The 16,724-nt window shown below is 33.2% G+C and overlaps 3 protein-coding genes across 5 annotated transcripts; 2 read left to right on the top strand and 1 right to left on the bottom strand.

Annotated features, from left to right (window-relative positions):
• Window positions 1–3,229: 3,229 nt before the first annotated feature.
• Window positions 3,230–7,017, top strand: LOC123229474 (eukaryotic translation initiation factor 5-like). Of its 2 annotated transcripts, none has more exons than XM_044655300.1 (2): window positions 3,230–3,413; window positions 5,081–7,017. In XM_044655300.1, exon 2 carries the CDS (start codon window positions 5,435–5,437, stop codon window positions 6,770–6,772), a length of 1,338 nt encoding a protein of 445 aa, XP_044511235.1. In that variant the 5' UTR covers window positions 3,230–3,413; window positions 5,081–5,434; the 3' UTR covers window positions 6,773–7,017. The 2 variants fall into 2 exon arrangements, with proteins under 2 accessions (XP_044511235.1, XP_044511236.1); XM_044655301.1 differs by lacking the exon at window positions 3,230–3,413 and adding an exon at window positions 3,433–3,451.
• A 1,204-nt stretch (window positions 7,018–8,221) lies between these two features.
• LOC123228603 (auxin response factor 17-like) lies at window positions 8,222–12,901 on the top strand. Of its 2 annotated transcripts, XR_006504737.1 has the most exons (3): window positions 8,225–9,585; window positions 10,919–11,682; window positions 12,673–12,901. XR_006504737.1 is itself a non-coding variant. In XM_044654031.1 (2 exons), the coding sequence occupies exons 1-2, from the start codon at window positions 8,614–8,616 to the stop codon at window positions 11,615–11,617; spliced, it is 1,671 nt and encodes a 556-aa protein (XP_044509966.1). In that variant the 5' UTR covers window positions 8,222–8,613; the 3' UTR covers window positions 11,618–11,948. The 2 variants fall into 2 exon arrangements, 1 of the variants encoding a protein (XP_044509966.1); XM_044654031.1 differs by lacking the exon at window positions 12,673–12,901 and having other exon boundaries at window positions 8,222–9,585; window positions 10,919–11,948.
• Window positions 12,902–14,159: 1,258 nt separating this feature from the next.
• LOC123228967 lies at window positions 14,160–15,998 on the bottom strand. Its single transcript, XM_044654499.1, has 3 exons — window positions 15,838–15,998; window positions 15,609–15,755; window positions 14,160–14,510 (listed from the first exon to the last, which is right to left on the bottom strand). Exons 1-3 carry the CDS (start codon window positions 15,944–15,946, stop codon window positions 14,470–14,472), a joined length of 297 nt encoding a protein of 98 aa, XP_044510434.1. The 5' UTR covers window positions 15,947–15,998; the 3' UTR covers window positions 14,160–14,469.
• Window positions 15,999–16,724: the final 726 nt, after the last annotated feature.

Below are 16,724 nucleotides of genomic sequence, written 5' to 3'. Positions count from 1 at the left end.
AAAGGGATAGAGGCAAGAACGAAAAAGATCTTTGCAATCAAGGACGAAGATACATGTGTCCTCTCTTTACCTTGCCCCCGCCCCCGCCCTTACCCCTACCCCTACCCCTACCCCTACCCCTGCTCTTGCTCCTATCCCCATCCCTGTCTCTATCTCTATCACTTTATATTAATATATTTACTTAAAATATTAATAAATTTTTATTGTTATATATTATTTATGTTTTTTATATTTATTTAGGTTTTTATTGTGCATATTAAAATTATTAATATATGATATTTGTGATACTTGAAATACTGGATTGATTTTAATTTTACTTGTTATTTAATATATTTATATTGTGTTTAAAGGATATGAAGAGAACATTTTTCCCTATAGAGACAGAGAGAAAATTTTTCTTTATGGGGGAGGGATAGAGACTCCTTGTTATCTTTGTAACAGAAACAAAGATTGATATCTCTTGCAAGGATAAAGATGAAAATTGAAATGCTCTTCTCACCCCTCCCAGATGTCATCCCTACCCCCATCTCTTTTACAAATCTCAACTTTAAAAACAAAAAGATAGATGATATATATTATATTTATATTTGTAATTGTATAATAAATAAATTAATTAATTTATATTATGTTATAACATTTATCGTGATATAACTATGATATTCTTTTGCTATAAGTAAAGGTTTATCAATAAAATATTTGAGATACTGTCTTCAATTTAAATAATTGAAAAATGATTTAAAAAACATAATTTTAATAATTTTAATTAAAAATATTGTTTTTTTAAATTAATGGGTTGGGTTGTAAGGTCTGACCCAACCTTATTTATACAAGGCCGAACAGTGAAAACATAATTTCATTGACCAACCCTATGCATGGAGCCCATTAATGTGTGGGTCATAAGCCTAATGGGCTACACCGGCTCGATCTAACCCACTACGGCCCCTCTAGTGCTGAATTTAGAGCTGTCTTCCTCAAGAAAGGGTTGGAAACGTATCTTCTTAAATACCGTGTCCAACTTGTCATTTAACCCTTTCCAAATCTAGTCAATCACGTCTTTGTGTCCTTTTGTGATCACTTGGACTCTATAGTGATAAGAAGTCTGGAACATCTCAACCACTTGACAAGATTATTTTGTCAAGCGCTCTACTTTTCCTTTATTTGTCCAAGACTATGTTCAGTACATGAAATATAAAAAATCATTATAGTCGTTGAATTAATCTTTAAAATAAATGTGGTAACCTCAAATGTTACGTGTAAAATATTATGTATCTTTATTTTATATATATATATATATATATATATATATACATATATTTATATGCCTAAAATAAATACAAATAATTTTATTAAAAAGTTACTAGCATGATTTTTTGGATCTAAACCTGAGTTGAAATTAAAAAAAAAAGGTCAAAGGATTTATTCTCACCCAAATTTTGATGCATTTCCAAAATCTCATCCATGGGGTTTTAAAAATTCAAGCATTCACCCATAAACTATTAACCTAAATTAAACGGTTAATTATAAATGGTAAAATCGTTATTCTATCATTAAACCTAAAACTTTAAGAGCTTATATCATTCATCCCCATAGTTTGGAAAACTAACAATTCTTCCCCATCTAAAAGTTTGTAAAATTCATTTTTCCCTCTAAAATTTTTTCTTCATTCTTCGTCAACGAGAATCCACTACTACTGTTGGTCGACCACCTTAACATCTTCTTCTCTGGCCATCAGTCGTCCCACCGAAGAGGTTCATTAGATAAAGATAAACCGTCTTTGTTCAACAAAAAGACAAAGAGTCTTTTTGTCTCTTTGGTGAAACAAAGACGATTTGTCTTCGTTCGACCTACGAATCTGTATCAGACGATTATTCTGATGTTGATTTATCGATTGGACAAAGACAAATCGTCTTCATCCAGTCGAAGAGACGAAGGACGAAGATGATTCGTCTTCATTCGACAAGCCTACTCTGGCGGGAAGGCTGATGAGTAGAGAAAAAGATGTTGAGGTGGTCGACCGACAATTGCAGTGGATTTTCGTCGCCAAAGAATGAAGAAAAAGTTTTAGGAAAAAAAATGAATTTTTTAAAATTTTGAATGAGAGAAAATTATTAATTTTTTAAACTGTATGGGGTAAAAATGATATAAACTCTTAAATTTAAAGATTTAATAATAAAATGATGATCATGTTTTAGTTTAAGTTAATAGTTTATAAGTGAATATTAAAGTTTTTAAAATCTCATAAATGAAACTTAAAAAATGTATCAAAACTTGGACGGAAAAAAATCCTTTGTTCAAAAAAAATTATGTGAACCCTTTCTAGCTTAAAAAAGTTATAAAAAAAAACCTGTTGGCACTTGATCATACCCAAAAAAAAAAAAAAATCTCTTGGATCCAAACAACATGCATAACATCAATCACTAAAACACCAAAAAAATTTCATAAATATTAACAAATAAACTTAAAACTCTTAATATTTTTAATAAATCTTAAAATGTTAAAAAAAATGCATTTAAACCAATATATATTTAAAAAAATAGTGCAATATGACATGAAAAATAGTAATAACTAACTTCTTTACCATTTTCCATACTTAAAAACACTTAAAACGCAGAATTGGACATCAAAACGACAAAGAATTGCGATGAACAACGTTTTATAGTTCACTTTCATTGCCAATTGTTTTCAGTAACCAAACCAACTGCCACAATCCAATCAAATTTGTTAATCGGGCAACAAACAATTCATGATCATGTTTGCTTGGAAACTGGCTGAACCCAATAATTTGGCATTTATGAGCTTTTATATAAAGAAAATAAATTTTGGTTGAAAATTCCACTATTTTTCTTTTGACGATTTCCACAAAATTATTGAATTTAAACGGGTGTGAAGAAAATTTTGGAAACTATGAGCCCATAAATTAAAATTAAAAAAAAAAGGTTTCTTTTTGGCAAAGTTTTTTCAGATTACTTTCCATTCAATGCATAGGAAACACATTTTGGATTTTGGGTCAAGTAATGTGTAACGGTAAAGCAAAGAACAAGCCCATGATATACCTGGCTTGAAAATGATCTTTTTGACATTTAAAAATAATTTTCTTTTTTTTTTTCCCCCCCTCTTCATTTCATGCCATAAATAATTATTAAAAAATACTTTCAAATTGTTAATAATTCATTTTAAATAAATGAATAAACAATTCTAATTCCATATTATAGGATAGGAGGACAAAAGAACAGGTCGGTGGGTGAAACGGAAATAATTTTTGAAACGTATGGTATGGGGCGCTGAGTTTGCCCTAAACTCGTAAAAGTTCTATATAAAGTCCGTCTCCGCTTAGATATTTTTTCATAATATCGCTTCACAGCACTGCACAGCAACTCTTCAACATCTCTCTCTCTCTCTCTTTTCATCTCAAGGTGTATTCTCCAGTTATTTGGATTTCTTCTGATTCAATGTGTGCTGATTCTTTCTTTTTTTTATCCGACTATTCAATTTTGTAGCTAGTTTTTTCTTTTTTAATCGATTTTGTTGATGCGATGTTGTTTTCCATGATCGGAGGTGGATTTTGTTGTATCGGAGATGGATATCGTGCGTTTGTGCTGGATTTGTATAGATCGCTGATTTTTTTAATTATTTATTTTTAAAAATTTGTCTGATTATTTTTAAAAATTTGTCTGATTATTTTGAATATCAATCTTTTTTATTTATGTTAATCGCTTTTGGAATTTTTTGATATTCTGGTTTGGCTGATTATGTTCAGATTAAGATGTTTGTAGATATTCAATTAGTTCAATTTTACTTTTGACAGATTTTTCATCTAGGCTATTTATTTATTTACGCTTTCTTGATATACCGATACTATTTTTTTTTTATTAAGACATAAGAATTTAGAAGTTGTTAATAATTAGATTTTGATTGTTGGCGAATTTAATTACTTGATGAACAAAGGGCTGATGCTTAAATCCTAGTTTGGAGTTGTTTTTGATAATTTAGCGATAGCATTTAAGCATTGCGTTATATTTATAACAATTGTCTGGTCAGAGCAATCAACATGTATTGTTGAATGGTAATGTTTATATATATCTATATGGATTGACATCCTGAAGCTTAGAAGGTTTAATATCAAGATTTTAGTTCTTCAGTATTTAAGTTTTCATTCCATGCGATAAAATAAATTTATGTTTGAAAGTTATTCAATTTCAAAATTTAAAGAGATTCAATTTTGTGGACAACTTTGCAATCCTTTTTTTTAGTACTTGTTTTTCAAAATTATGTTTAATTGTGTTTAATTGGTCATCTCGACTAGTTATTCATGATTTCTTGATATATTGAAACCATTTTATCTTTTATTTAAAATAAAAGAATTGAGATACTGTTATTAATTAGATTTTGTTTCTTGGTGAATTTATCTACTTTGATGAAAAGTGGACTGATGCTTAAATCATAGTTCGGAGTTGTTTTTGATAATTTACCTATAGCATTTAGGCATTGCTTCATACTTGTGATGATTGACTGGTCAGAGTAACTCAACATGTATTGTTGAATGGTAATGTTTACATTATCTTTATTGATTGACATCTTGAAGCTTAGAAAGCTTAATATTAAGATTTTAGTTTTTCAGTAGTTAAGTTTTCATTCCATATGATAAGGTGAATTTATGTTTGACAGTTATTCAATTTCAAATTTGAAAGAGATTCAGTTTTGTGAACAACTTTGTAATCTATTTTTTTAAATGGTTGTTTTTTAAAATTATGTTTAGTTGTGTTTTCTGATAGAAAAAGGTTTTTATTCTATATATTGTTATTTTTCTTCTGCTACATATAAATTATCAATGCCTTAGGCAACATCAATTGCATCTCTTATTTTCAAATATTATTGTTTCCTCAAGAAAATTACTTAGTTTATTTGGATTCACTTTTAACATTTGTACCTGAAGTTACTTGTTTGTTAAATTTTTTTATTTTCAAACTCCAGTTTATTATTAATATGCCTCAGTGACTGTGTGATGCGTAGTACTGCCATTTCAACTTTAATTACTAATGAAAACTTATTAGTTTTAAATATCTATATTGTTTGCTTTCAGGAAGTTGGCAGTGTAATCTGCTGAGTTGCATCTCCGACAAAGTGGAGGGTGTCAAGTTTGAAACTTCTTTTATGTCTGAACGGGCCTCCTTCTTTTTGACATCAATTGGGTTGCTTGGAGAATACTTTCCTACTAGAAAAAAGAACAGATATACTGCTCACAGAGTTGGCTGCATGCATCTTGGGTTTGCGGAGGCAAATAGTAGACACAGTTCTGGTTGCCAGTTTATGCGACCTTTTCCAATTGCTGGGAACTTGTTTGGTAAAGGAGGATTTCACACCAAAAGAGAAGCTGCTGCTATCTTTTGCCCTTTCTAATTAATTTTACTAGTTGGTCTTAAAAAGTCGAATTAAAATGGATTTGCAAAATATTGGTGCTTCCAACAGTGATGATGCCTTTTATAGGTATAAGATGCCAAAAATGATCACCAAGATTGAAGGAAGAGGCAATGGCATCAAGACCAATGTGGTTAACATGGTTGAGATTGCTAAGGCCTTGGCTAGACCTGCATCTTACACTACTAAGTATTTTGGAAATGAGCTCGGAGCACAGTCCAAATTTGATGAGAAGACAGGAACTTCACTTGTGAATGGAGCCCATGATACTGCCAAGCTTGCTGGGCTTCTTGAGAACTTCATTAAGAAATACGTGCAATGCTACGGATGTGGTAATCCGGAGACTGAGATATTCATAACTAAGACACAGATGGTCCAACTTAAATGTGCTGCTTGTGGGTTTGTCTCCGATGTAGATATGAGGGACAAACTTACAACATTTATTATCAAGAACCCCCCAGAGCAGAAAAAATCTTCAAAGGACAAGAAAGCAATGAGGAGAGCTGAGAAGGAACGGCTCAAGGAGGGTGAGGCTGCAGATGAGGAGATGAGGAAGCTTAAAAAGGAATCAGTAAAGAAAAAGGGTTCTTCTGCTGGTTCAAAGGATGTTGCTGCCAAAGGTGCATCAACCAAGAAAAAAGCACATACTTCTGATGAGGATCAATCTCCTCCTTGCAGCCAAGCTGATGAGAATGAACAAGCAGCTACTGATGATGATGATGATGATGTTCTGTGGCAAACAGATACTTCATTGGAGGCAGCTAAGCAGCGTATCCAGGAGCAGCTGAGTGCTGTTACTGCAGATATGGTCATGCTATCTACCAGTGAGGAGAAGAAGTCAGTGAAGAAGTCTCCGGAGCGGGAGAGAAAGGGACATGAGAATGGAACTAATGGTACTAACACCCATGAAAGGCTTGTCAGTGAGATAAAGGATGGCCTGAAGAAGGCCTCTTCTGCTAGCCAACTTAGAGCACTTCTGACTACCCTTACTGGGACTCCACAAGAAGTCATGGATGCCTTGTTTGCTGCTCTCGTTGATGACGTTGAGAAGGGATTTGCTAAAGAGGTGTTGAAAAAGAAGAGCTACCTGGCAGCAGCAACCCAAGAGGAGGGATCCCAGATGGTTCTCCTGCACACCATCGAGTCTTTCTTTGGGAAGGCAAGCCCAGAGGTGTTGAAGGAGGTAGCACTGGTTCTCAAGGCTCTGTACGATAATGATGTGTTGGAAGAGGAGTTCATACTAGAGTGGTACCAGCGGGGCCTGGTTGGCAGCAATAGAAACTCCCTAGTTTGGAAGAATGCGAAGCCATTTATTGAGTGGCTTCAGAGTGCTGAGTCTGAATCCGAAGAGGAATGATTTAAGAAGGCAAATTATAATCGTTGGTGTGTAGTTTGATTGTTGTTTTGCTTTGTCAGGGTGTTGAATAAGTTTGCGAACAGTGAGTAGACGCATCTTCCTGCTGGATATTTCATATTTGCTATGTTGCCATTATCGCTGTATGTTGTCTAGTTTATTGAGTTCGGTTGGAGACTGTTTCTGATGGGATTTGATAATACTATATGTATTTATTTTGAGTATTCAAATAAATACATATTTAAATATGTTATTTTTTTTATCTAATCACGTGATTATATATATCAAGTGTGTATCATGGATACACATTGTTTTATGAGATGAAGGTGGGTTGTCTATGTTATATTTAATATTCCTATCTCCGTTTCAAAATATGTTAAAATTTGAATGTTGTGAGCCTGTTTAATCCCATACATCTTTTTAAAGTTTTATAAAAATCTAGAAAGTTGATTTTTCGCCGACTTCCTTTCCTGCCTGGGAATAATTTTTTATTTAAATCTATTTTGTGTTTGAAAACAATTCCAGAACTGAATTTTCTTTTTGAAGTGTTTTTACGGAAGAGAAAAAGAATATGGTACAGTTCTGGATGATTTATGAATTAAATGATACTGCACACGTAATCAATATGACCGGCATCAAGGCGACGAAAACATAAAAATTAAACAAATAAAGAAAAGTGTCAGCGTAGAAGACGTGGCGACAGCACAGTATCAAAATCCGGTTTTTGTTATCAACTACAACTTTAGTACACTCAAATAATCTTAAACTTTTCACATACCCCCAAAGTTTTGCCGCAAGATTTTGGGGAAAAGGACGAATGTTCTCTTGCCTTTCTTGACAGAGAGTTTGACATTTCCCTTTATTCTTTAATTTAACTATCCCTTTAAAATCCCTCAATAAAAATTTACAAAACATTTCAACTATTTTGCCCATAATTATTAGTATATTTTATGATATATAATACGTATCTTATGATATAATATAAATAAAAAATTATATATATAATAAAATATATTGAATTAATTTGATATAATGAATATATTTTACGATATAATATAACATCAATATGAATTTATATAATTTTTTTAAAGAAAATAATGATATAATATGAGTACATATAAAAAATTTTAGAATTTTATAGGTGTTTATAATATTTTTAAAATGTAAATATATCAATTATAATTTTTTATTTTAAAAAATATATTATATAATATAATATACGATATAAAAAATTATATTTTTGATATAATTTAACTACTATTAGTTTGCCGTTACTCATAAATTTCTCAGTTATGTTTGCCAAATATTTGTGTTTATTTATCACTTTTCAAAATCCTTGGCCTTTGGGAAGTGTCATTAAATCTTGAGGGGTTAAAAATTCTTGGGAAGTTGATATAGAATATAACAATTTTCCACATATGGTCAACAACACATATCCTTGCTGCGGTACTCTGAATCTCAACAACCTGATTTGGTTCACTGTCATTGCCCGTGACTACCACCGTTCTGCAATAACTCTATTTCCTTTCAAGTACGCTTTTGCTCCTCTTTCTTTCTTTCTTCTTTGTGTTTTCTCTCACGTCTCATCTCTGTCTTTCACTCCTTCAAATTATTATTTTCACTTCCGTATTTGGACATTGATTATAACACTTCAACTTCAACCTGGCACGGTAGTTTCACAAAGTTGTCGTGGGTAAAAATGTAATTTGGTTATACACTCTTCTTCAGTTACCGTTCTCCGACCCCTAGACGTCTCTTTCTCTGTCTTTGTAAGCAACCATTTAATTACAAACACTCAGTCCTTCTCTTTCAACAAAAAATAATAATAATAATAATAATAACAGATGCCGAATCAGCAATCGCTTTCTCCCTCTGAGGCTTGCCCTGTCGACCCGCAAATCTGGCGCGCTTGTGCCGGCTCCTCCGTACAAATCCCAGCCCTCAACTCTAGGGTTTACTACTTCCCTCAAGGCCACGTGGAGCAAGCGTGTCCTTCCGTCGCTGTCCCCTTCACCAAGCCCTTCATTCCTTGCATCGTCTCCCGCGTTGAGTTTCTCGCTGATCCTCTCACCGACCAGGTCTTCGCTAAAGTTCTTCTCACACCTGTTAACTCGTTTGATTCTTCGTCTTCTGGAAACTTCTTTGACCGCCAGCAAGAGCAGAATGATAATGCGGTTTTTCCGTTTGCCAAGATTTTAACGCCGTCAGATGCGAATAACGGCGGTGGTTTTTCCGTCCCGAGGTTTTGTGCTGACTCTGTCTTCCCACCACTAAACTACCAAGCGGATCCTCCAGTGCAGACTTTGTCTGTTACGGATATTCAAGGAAGCGTTTGGGAGTTTCGCCACATTTATCGTGGGACGCCGAGACGACATTTGTTAACGACGGGATGGAGCAAGTTCGTGAATCGGAAGAAACTAATTGCCGGAGATTCTGTTGTTTTCATGAGAGATACGACGGGGAAAATGTACGTGGGGATCAGGCGATCGATGAGGTACGGGAACAATGGAGAAGTTGCCAGGTGGCGGGAGCAGATTGGAATGAAGCCCGAGGCCGTGGTAGAGGCAGTGGAGAAGGCGGCGCTGGGGTTTCCGTTTGAGGTAGTGTATTATCCGAGGGTCGGGTGGGCAGATTTTATAGTGAGAGCGGAGTTAGTAGATGTGGCAATGAGGGTGTTTTGGACGGCTGGGATGAGAGTTAAGATGGTGGTGGAGACTGAGGATTCGTCTCGATTGACGTGGGTTCAGGGCACGGTTATGGCGATTTCTGTGCCCGATAGTGGCCAGTGGTGTGGCTCACCTTGGCGAATGCTTGAGGTACGAAAGGATGTTTCTCGTTTGGAGTATTTGTAGTTTTTTATTTGGATTATATTAAAGTGATAATAAAATATTAGCTTTTGTATGATATGATTTTGTAGTTAGAATTATTTAACATTTCGATTATGATGCTTTGATATTGCCTATGGAGTGTTGCTCTGAATATTCACAGCATATAAAGGTTCTTTTGTCTTTGGACTAGAAAATGTATTCGGATTTTAGGAGATCACTGATTTTAGTTGGTCAGATTGGTTGGCATGATCAGCTATGCCCTACTTATCGTTTTAAGAGAAACTTATGACACTTCCAGCATACATTATCTCCCTTGATGTCTTCATGAGTGCACAAATGTTATTACTTGTCTAAATTGGTGAAATCTATGATCCTTGAAATGAAAAGAGCTTGTTTTCTAGTATGCAATTGACTCTTTATCTGCAGTAAATTTTACTTCTACGTTCTATATTGAGGCTTATATTATGTCTCTTTTAACAATATATGTGCTGCTCTTTCTCTTCTCTAAAAAATAATTTTAATATTCCAGTAGGATTCAATTTTTAGTCTACATTTTTTTTTAAGTTGCTATGAGAAAAAAGGGGAATGAATTAATCTGGTAGTTATAAATCATGAGTTAGTCTGTACTGTTTATACTGAGTTATGGTTAGGCTGTATATAGTATCAGTTTGGCTGCTCTTGTTTTTTAACCTTTCTTAGTTTCTTTCTTCTTCTATCTGTGATTGTATTATGACTTTTGAATGATCTTTTAGAATGCAATTTCTAATGTAAGTAAGCGCAGCTAGAATCATTCTAGACTTGTTCTCATGTAAAATTGTCAATGAATAATCAGTGTTTCTGCTTTTCTGTAATATTATTGTGGAAATATACAAATAGTTCTGTTAACATTGGAAATGAAAATATTATTAAGGTTACAAAGTTTCTTTTTGTTCTCTTTAATATTACAATGTGCAATGGTAGAAATGGTTTTGTGTTGGTACAAAGGCATTGGCATTGTTTACTTAACGTGTGACTATCATCTGACATGATCTTGCCCCACAAATGTTGTTGATTGTGAGTTACATTATGATTGAAATAAACGTTTGTCATCTTGCCTAGTAACTTTCCACCAAAGATTTTATTCTGCAGCTATACTGGCCTGAGATTTTTTGTGTTAATGTGATCTAGGGAAAATTGGATTTGTCTGTCTGTAAATATCTTGGATTTTCAGAGTGATAGTGGCATACTGAGATATTTGATTATCATAGAAGTCTAAGAGAATCGAGATTGATCTTTTGCTCTTTAAGCTTTCAAATGTTTTTACCCCATTTTTGTGTTGTAGGTTACATGGGATGAACCTGACATTCTGCAGAGCTCAAAGAGAGTAAGTCCTTGGCAAATCGAGTTTGTTTCACCTACTCGGCCAATTCATACCACAATTCCTCCAGCAAAGAGATCAAAATTTCCTCAGAATTCTGTGTCAGTGACTGAAGGAGAGGAAGAAATCTTCTTTCCACTGACGGGGCTAGCTAATTCAGCGATGGAGCACAAAAACCCTTCATTGGTGAATTATGACACTTTTCCTGTTGGCATGCAGGGAGCCAGGCAAAATCCTTATAGTGTATATAGTTTATCTAACTTCACAAGTGAGAATACTCCTCAAGTATGTAATGATAGTACCTTTTGCACTAACTTGATGCCAAAGTTGAAATGTGTTTCTACCGAGCTGAACATTGGAAGTTCACAGTCAGACAATCTATCACCTGATAGCCACAGTAGTGTCCATTCATATGGCAGTGAACTTCTTGGAAACCAGGGCTGCAACTTGACAAAAGTTGGTATTAGCTCATTTCAGTTGTTTGGCAAGGTCATACATATGAATCAGCCTGTTGGAAATGGTTTGGATGATGTTGCTTGCATGGAAGATGATGGCAGTAAAGGATTCAATGTAGCTGAAGGTTTGAATAAGCAAATGAATCTCCCCTCAACTTACACAGAACTGCTCAACAGGTCTTTGGCATTGGAGCGGCTCAGCAGTTGAAGCTGAAGCTTGATCTTTGTGAAATAATAATTGTGTCTCTGGCACGCTGATAAGTAGCTGTACAGGTATGCTCTTATCTGAATACAGTATACTGCACTGAACCAAACCAATCATCAGATGTTAATTACCGGCTAATTGTACATGAGGGTTCAATGTTTATCAAAATTTGATCTTGCTAGTGGATTACTATTACTATTATATGCATAGTTGTTTTATGTGCTTTTCGGTCTGCAATTTCTGTACTAGTCAAATGAATGTTTGAAACAGACAGTAAATCTGATTTCTGTGCTTGCATTACTGGTAAAAAGGAAGAGGTTGAGTTTGTTGTATATTTTCTTTTGTGAAATGGTAATTATTAGAACTTCAGATGATATTATTGTTGTATAGTAGGCTAATGTTAATTATATACAGGACTTATTGATGTCACTATATTTGGTATTTGGACTAGCAAAAATTTCTTGAGGTTTGATGATATGACCAACCAGCTTATGCCTTCCAAACTTTAAGATGCTGGCAATTTGGTAGGAAACGTTGCATTAACTGTTTTATGCATGCATACTAGGAGCTGTAGTACATGTGGGGCTTATATTTTGTTCATGCTTGAATCTTAATGAGTGATCATAATCGATGCAGCTGATAAATTGAAGTGGCTAAGGCGTAGTTGGGTATTGTTTTCTAAACCCATTTTCTGTTTGGAAATTAAAAATAAAACAGTTGAAAAATATATTGGGAATTATATTTGAAAAACAGGATTTGAAAAGCTCCAAATATATTCTCCAAAAGCTGGTATTAAAATCCAGAACATTTTAAAGATATTTTTGGTATTTCTAAAAAAGTAGTATATAGGAAACATTTGTACTAAGATCTTGAATAATGAAATTCAAGTTCTTGTTTTCATTTTAGAGAGCAGATCTTCTAATAAAAAAGTAATAGAAGAAAACAGAAAAACCAAACCAACCCAAGATATGTTTTAGCTCTTTTTCACCTGGCTACTGCAATGAGGAGAGTGGTACAGTTTTAATCATCTTCTGAGTCTTTTTTTACATTGCTTGCAGGTACTTAAACAGGTGGGAAGATGACTTCTTAGGCTCTGGCAGATATTAGTTTGGGTAACCTAGTTTGTTTAAGTTGCCTAGTCAAAAACTTGAAACTGTTTTAGGACTTAGTTTGTGTAAGCTAGTTTGTTAGTTAACATAAAATGTTGGAACCAGATGTTGGTGTGACATAAACATGTCACTTCAAATTAAGTTCTGTTCAATGCTTTGTTTGAGATTGATTTGATTTGATTTGATTTGAATCTGGAGTGATCAATTTTGGTTTAAAATAGTGGTTTAGATGGCCATGAGAAGAAGATAATGATCATTTATTATCTAGTGCAAATGCGTTTTACCACATAATGTTAAAGTTTTGCTTATATTTAAGAAATTGGAAGATGCGCAAAAAGTAAGGAACAACTTGAATTAGTAGATTCTTTACCATACTTATGTAGCTAGTGTAATAACTTATTTTGTGAAAGTAGAAAGGAACTGCAGCTGTTTCTAACTTGGTGCAAATTATGATGGAGATTAGACTGAGCTTGAGCTGCATATAGGCAGCTTGTAGTTGTACTCCGTATAATATAGAAGTATGAGCAATACTATATATACTTACTTTTGTATATACAAATGAATGCACATATGATGTGTTATTTTATAATTGGATGTTATTTTATTATTAATTTAAAATTTATTTAATTATACCATGATATATTATATGTGGATTTATTTGTATATTCAAAAGTGAATCTATATAGGTTTATTGTTTTAGGAAAAATAACTAAATAGATAACTTCAAGTCAAACTGAAGCCTGCCTATTCAATAGAAGTAAATTGGGCCAAATAACTTTTTCGTACTCAAACTATGATGAAGTGAAAATTCTTTACCTTTTCAACTTGAAATGTCCATTTATTCATTCATAATAGTAAATTCTGTTCAATTTTTGTGTAAATTGTTTATTTATAATTTATTAGTATAATTATAGAAATACCCTCAATAGTTAATGTAAATTTCAATTACCAATATATCTTTATTATTAACATTATGAAAATACTTGCCATCAAAATTACACGTTTGTCTCAACCCAAAACTAACTTACAATTTCACCACTAAAACCAGTTACAATTCTATTCTCTACAACCATGGGGCTTTGCGAATGAGCAGGGGTGAAGTTATGCTCTGGAATCCAGAGTGAGAAGAAATTAAAGTAATTCAAATCAATATTTTAAAGCTTTTAAACTTAGACTTTTTCCCTGAAAATTTTAATATTTCAACAGTTTTGTTAACCCTTGATATGTGTTTGATTCATATAAATGATTTGATTGAAAGAGCACAAACTAATATTAGATTTAACACCTGTTTTTCTTAAAATCCCTAATGCCATAAGACTCAGTGACTCTACTTGACCTGCATTGGCAACACATAAATCCTGCCTGAGATCAGAATTCTACACATTCTATTTCTGTGTGGCCTATAAAATTCACTGGCAAAATACCCAATGCAAGCATTAGCTGCAAATTCCCTATCTTTCCTTTATTTTGATGAGTAATTTATTACAAACAATATAAATATATGCCACAAAAATAAAGCTAAAACCGACACTCAGATATCGATCTACAGAGACCGTGGAATTACCACCACTGTAACTTTTTCATAACTACCACCAACACTATCAAAGAAAATCACAAATCTGTGGCATGGTCACCGATGTTTAAACCTCTTGAATACTCTGAAGTTGATTGCACTGTTGGGATCAAATAATTATTGTACATTTGCACATAATGGTGCTTCCCTTGTCGTTCCAAACATACCAGCATTCAAGAAAGTTGATCTCCTGCTGATCCTGCGACAGTCTTTTCTGCATCCTCAATCAACGATTTCATTAGATTACATCATTAAGATGCAGATTGTAACACACTCAACTGTGCTTTCTGATGTGCGATGAAATTTGAACAGCCTAATTGTAATTCATAGATCATTTTTCTACATTGTTATTCAAAAGAAAGACACTGACATAAAAGTTGGGAGTCACCATTTGATCCTTAGTTAAGAAAACCATGGGTGATTTCTACACTCTCATTTGTAGTGATGGTGACCATCCACTCTTGAAGTCATTTGGACAAGAAAAAATTGGCCTCAAATAATAGCCTTTCCAAGTATTGCAAGACACCCAAAAACTCCCAAAACAAACTTTGCCAGTGTGTGAAAGTGAAAGAAACCTGTAAATATTATAAACACATCCACCCTACATCTAAGAAAACACAAAAGGAGAATTAACAAAACTGCAATCCACTTGAAAATGTCAATTAATTATCTAAGTTTCCTTCTCCCTTCTTCCTTCAACTTGGCCTTCCAAGATTACGTTTGCAACACATCAACCAGGAGGATCAGAGGAAGTTCATCGCAAACTATCCTACAAGATTATTTCAAAGTAATATCTTTACATATCTAGATCCAGAGTTGATATGCAGGGATGTAACAATGATTTTCTAAAGCCACTGTACTAATTAGGAATTCTTCAGTTTGTAAAGCAAAAATCCTACTTCTCATATTCCCTCCTTCCCTTTCTGGAATCCTAACGATTCTAACCACAAAAAAAGGCTTGCCTAACAACTATCAGAGTTGAAAAGATTTGGGCGATTTTGAAGCTTCATCAATTTCATAAGTGTAAGTCAAATATATAGCAATCTTAGTCAATATCTACTACTGAATGAAATTGATGTATGCTGATGCGTTGGCTAAAGAAAAAAAACCATAAAACTTACAATTCTGATTTTCCATATAGGAGTCCTAAAACTCCTTGACAAATTTTTGAATTAGGCAAAAATAAAATCTAAAATGATACATAAACCATTCAGCTCAGTTGAGCCATTAATAAGTAAAATCTATGTACTTATTTAATTTTTCTTTGATAAAAAAAATAGGTGAAGATTAAGAAGAAAACAATTGACAATACCAGATTTATTGCCATCGATGGTTTTATAGAATTCAGAGAATCTTCCACGACTTGTGGCCTTTGGTTCGATCCGTTTCTGTCGCAAGCCAAATATATCTTGAATCACAGGCACGTGAACCAGAATTAACTTCCATGCCAAAAACCACCCTGAAATTAATCAAATTTTCAAAAAGAAAACAAAGAAAAATACAACCAGATAAATGGCATGAGAAGTAGAAAATAAATTTACCAAGAAGAATGAAGGAGAGAACGAAAGAAACTGCTAGAATCGGACGTAGAAGAAATAAATTCAAATAATTCCATACCCCAAGGGCGCTGAACGAAGAGGATGATTCCATCGACACCTCAACTCAACTGACCCCGACCCCAGTGGAGTTTGAATTGCAATGATAAGTTGGGCCGGAGTTGGGCTTCCGAACTTTGGGAGTTGAGCGGCATTATGTGTACAAATTTTACGCAAAACATGTTAACATATAATTAAATAATTAAAAATTAAAAATAAAATAATATTTAATTATATATTAATATATTATTATTTTTATATAAAATTATATACATAATTTTATTATCAAAATTTATAAATTGAGAAATTAGAATAATTACCTTTTTTTTGGGAATAAAAAATTTATCCTAAATTTTAGGGTTTAAACAAAAATACTCATATATTAAAGGATTTAAATAAAAATGTCTCAAATATCCTATAAAATACCAAAAATACCATTCATAATTAAATTACCCTTTTTTTAAGGGTATAAGCAAATTATCCCTAATTTTGGGGTTTAAAAAAAAATGCCCCAAAATAATACCAAAACAACAATTATTTTATTTATATATAAACATTATATCTTTCTTTATTTTTAACATATCTAAAAGAGATTTCTAGAAAGAGAAAAAAAGTTCCTATTCAAGATTTCGAGCGAGAAGAGAAAAATTCATGATATCGAGATATTTATACTTACTATTACTTGAATTGTTATTATTTTATTAATAATGCAATTATATGTTATATTTTATATAATAAATTATAGTGGCAAAGGCACGGGCTCTGGTGATATGTGCTCGTTGACAGGGGTTGTAATAGGGTAGCTGATCAGACAAGGCTCGGTGAGAGAAGGC

Source organism: Mangifera indica, chromosome 11 (genome assembly GCF_011075055.1).
Source record: "Mangifera indica cultivar Alphonso chromosome 11, CATAS_Mindica_2.1, whole genome shotgun sequence".
In the NCBI taxonomy this organism is placed as follows: Eukaryota; Viridiplantae; Streptophyta; class Magnoliopsida; order Sapindales; family Anacardiaceae; genus Mangifera; species Mangifera indica.
The sequence above is the reverse complement of the archived record's forward strand: the minus strand, read 5'-3'. Positions and strand labels throughout refer to the sequence as shown.